General features: G+C 51.7%; 1 protein-coding gene across 2 annotated transcripts; it reads right to left on the reverse strand.

Annotated features, from left to right (window-relative positions):
• Nucleotides 1–259: 259 nt before the first annotated feature.
• On the reverse strand, nt 260–3,230 carry LOC123054452 (uncharacterized). Of its 2 annotated transcripts, XM_044478231.1 has the most exons (4): nt 1,354–3,230; nt 1,071–1,271; nt 831–970; nt 260–768 (listed from the first exon to the last, which is right to left on the reverse strand). In XM_044478231.1, the coding sequence occupies exons 1-4, from the start codon at nt 1,807–1,809 to the stop codon at nt 459–461; spliced, it is 1,107 nt and encodes a 368-aa protein (XP_044334166.1). In that variant the 5' UTR covers nt 1,810–3,230; the 3' UTR covers nt 260–458. The 2 variants fall into 2 exon arrangements, with proteins under 2 accessions (XP_044334166.1, XP_044334167.1); XM_044478232.1 differs by lacking the exon at nt 1,071–1,271 and having other exon boundaries at nt 261–768; nt 2,798–3,230.
• Nucleotides 3,231–3,509: the final 279 nt, after the last annotated feature.

Genomic DNA, 3,509 nt, shown 5'->3' on the forward strand with positions numbered 1-3,509 from the left:
CCACCACTGCGGTGAGTCGCTGCCACCTCCATTGGCTATCGTCCTTCTCCGTGGCGGCTACTTGGAGGTACGACTCCTACTCTGAGTAGGAGTCGTGGCTCAGTGCCGAGCCAGACATCGAGACATGACAGGGTCCAGACATGCGCTGTCGCCGCCTCATTGGAGAATTCAGGTGACCACGAAGGCTGGAGCAGGCAAGAAAGAGAGAAACCTCCAAGAGCTCTACTACTAGATTTGTTTTTTTTTTCATACTCGACCTACTTGAGGTCAGAGCCATCTGATCCTTAATTCCCAGGAGAAACGAAACGCGCAGTCAGTAGCAGCACCAAGGCAAGCAAAGCATACCAAGCAAACAAATCGTCCGCCAGTCATTGGTTTTACACATTACAGTGACAGCACACTAACAAGTTCCTGGAACGCAGCCCGCAAACGTTCTGCAGGTGGAAAACCACAGCGGCTCACTTCTTGCCGCGGCCTTTGGTTTTCTTGGATTTCTTCTTTCTCCTCTGCTTCTGCGCCACCTTCGCTGAAGCCGAGGCCGGTTCTCCTGCGCCAGGCTCATCGTCTGAACACACGTGGGCGTCGGCATCGCTGCTCCTGCCATCGTCTTTCATGGACGCCCTTTCGGAACACAGCAAGCTGACGATCGTCCGCAGTTTCTTCTCACCATCTTGCCACATTGAGTATAGATCCTCTAGAGTCAAACAAGCTGTCTTCGCCGTCCTCCGCAAATGGTGAATATTTGGGGACCATCCAGGGCGATCAGGGCTGGTGCAACAACAACTTCCATTAGCAAGATCAGAGCTGGTGCTAATTTAACATTGGCATACCTGGCAGAACGTTCTTCAAACTCGCTGCATATGTGCCTGAACTCTTCCAACAATTGTGCATCAATCTTTTCTTGGAATCCTGTTTGCTCCAGCCGTGAGAGGGCACTCCTAAGGAATTGAACAATGAACCTTGCATCTTTCTGCAGAAAATTAACTTTTAGAATAACTTGGCAGTTGCGAACAATTGGACAAATTAAACCGGAAGATAACAAAACAAGCATTACAGCGTATGAAACTTACCTGCCCTTGCTTGTTGACTTGAAACGTCTCAAACTTATCCCAGAAGGGGGTATTCTCATCACTTAAATCTATTTCACCTCTACTCTCCGCCTTATTATCTTGTACAGCTTTGGGAACGTTTTTGTTAACATCAAATTTTTCTGGCAGTGCAGCCTCTTGCTTTACACAACTTGGCTCCCCAGGACGAAGAAGAGCCATTATCTTCAGAACATCATACAAATTCTCCTTAATAATCATATAAGCATTTATGTTCCGACAGATTGCTGGGAGCTTGGGTGCCTACCATAACTACCATAGGATCTCCGACTGCATCCAGTGCATCAGCAAGCACTCTTGTGAAGTTGCTCGGCGTGCGAGGCCTTATTTGCAAAACATGCACCATCTTCTCAGAGAACTCCAAAGGCAAATGCTCAAAGATTCCGCACCGCTGAAGAGTATTTGTGAGTTCATAGCAATTCCGCAGATCATTAGTTATTCTTTTGAACACAAGACCCTGAGTTAGGATCAGTGTATAAAGTGTGACCACTAGTCTCAGGAGGACCTCGGAGTATGAACTAGGAGTCGTTGACGTCTTCTGTACCCACTCCCATAGCATATCCTTGTTTGTCAACATAGTCATAATTGTATCAAATATGAAACGCCCTGATGAGTGTGCCATACGATCAAGATCATCATCTGGGCTCGAATTAGATGCCAGGCAGGTGTCAAGGTAAAACTTGCTGGTACGGCACTCCAGCATATTGACCAACACGGACTTCGTGCAGCGAGCTCTTTTACTGTACCCATAAATTTATATAGGCCGTTCATTTCTCTCAATCTAACGGTTAGATTTTGAGACATTTTACGGTGCATCAGATGAATTTTGGCCGTTCATTTTTCTGTATGGATGGCCCAGATATGGAAATACTACTCCAGATTTCTGGTAGTATATTTTGCGATCAGGGGTAGTTTCGGTAGTTCACTGTTTAACGAAAACGCGGGCTGGTTCCCCCGAAAAACAAGTGAAGGGCATTAGTGGAATTTAACGTGATCATTTGTTTTTTCAATAGCCATCGTCGCCCTTCCTCGCCCGCAGTCTGACGGCCCACGCACAGAACCGAATGAAAGGTGAAAGGAAAAGGGCGACCGATGGCGGCGCTATGGCGACAGGACGACGGCGAACCCCGGTCGCCGTGAGTACCCTCCGCGCAGTATTTGCGGACGGTATGGTTTGGCGCCCCGCCGTACTCGGAGGAGCCAGCACCGCGGGCGCCGCCCCTCCCCGGTTTCCTAGGCGGCTGTGGTCGGCGGCTAAATGTCCCCGCCGCCCGTGTTCCCCTCCTAAGCTGCGGGATGTGGAGCGGGTCGCCGAGGGGAAGGACTAAGGCGAGACGTCGCCGGCATGCCCCGTCGCCGTCAAGGCCCTACGCGCCACCGACCAGTGCCGTACAGATCTGTCGCGGCCGATGCAGGTACTCGCATCCGACCCATCGATCCATTGGCCCCCATTTCTTTTGTCGAGTTCCTAAGCTAGCTTGTCCATCGTAAAAGCTGATCCAGCCATGGTAACCTCTGAATGGATGGAGAACAAAACAATCATCATCCGGAGTCCGGAGTACGCGCAGATTCAAAAGAAAAAAAGGTGACGCTTGCAAAACCGCGCGCCCGCTGCAGAAATCATCATCCGGAAGTAGTAGTAACTAGCAGCGATAACCTCTGAATGGATGGAGTGGATGGCGCGGGTGTACCTTGCCCCTGTAGAGGTGGTCGTCGTTGATCTCCTGGACCGACCAGGAGAGCACCACGTCCTCCAAATCCGTCTCCCCCATGTCGCCGCCGCACGGCCGGGGCCACCTATCTGCCCCCTCTTGGCCTCGCTCGCCCTAGCCGCTCACGCGCGAGAGAGCACCCGAGCAAGCAGGCGGCATTCGCGAGGCGGAGGAGGAGCGGGTGGTGGTCTTGGCCGCCTTGGAGGAGGGGTCGCTTCGAGACGGTCAAGGCGGCGGCGGTGGTTGTGCTGCGCAGCGGAGAAAAGCAGAGCAGGAGCGATCGATGGGAGGAGGGGAAGGGAGGGGAGGGCGGGTCAGACGATCGGTACAGTGCCCTGCGTCTGCGCAGAAATCTTTTGCTTCTGGGAGAGGGGGAGGGAGGATGCGTTCTGGTAGAGGAGAGAGGGTGTGATGTCTTGGGATTCAGAGTTCAGACGCTTTTTCACGGGCAGGGAAAAGAGGAGGGAGGGAAGAGCGTTGGGTGAGTGGCGGGGTAAAAATGGCCATGGTAAAAACGAGGGCACGGGCAGAACGTTTGTCTCCTTCGTTTGGTGGTCGTAGACACTCACTTCTTTTTCTTTTTCTCTCCACCGCGACCGGTAACGGCGGCGATCAAAGATGGCGACGGCGTTTTTTCTTTCTTTTTTAACTTTCTGATCTATTCATCGACTATCAATGTAGTAAAAAAACA

Source organism: Triticum aestivum, chromosome 2D, assembly GCF_018294505.1.
Source record: "Triticum aestivum cultivar Chinese Spring chromosome 2D, IWGSC CS RefSeq v2.1, whole genome shotgun sequence".
Taxonomy (NCBI): domain Eukaryota; kingdom Viridiplantae; phylum Streptophyta; class Magnoliopsida; order Poales; family Poaceae; genus Triticum; species Triticum aestivum.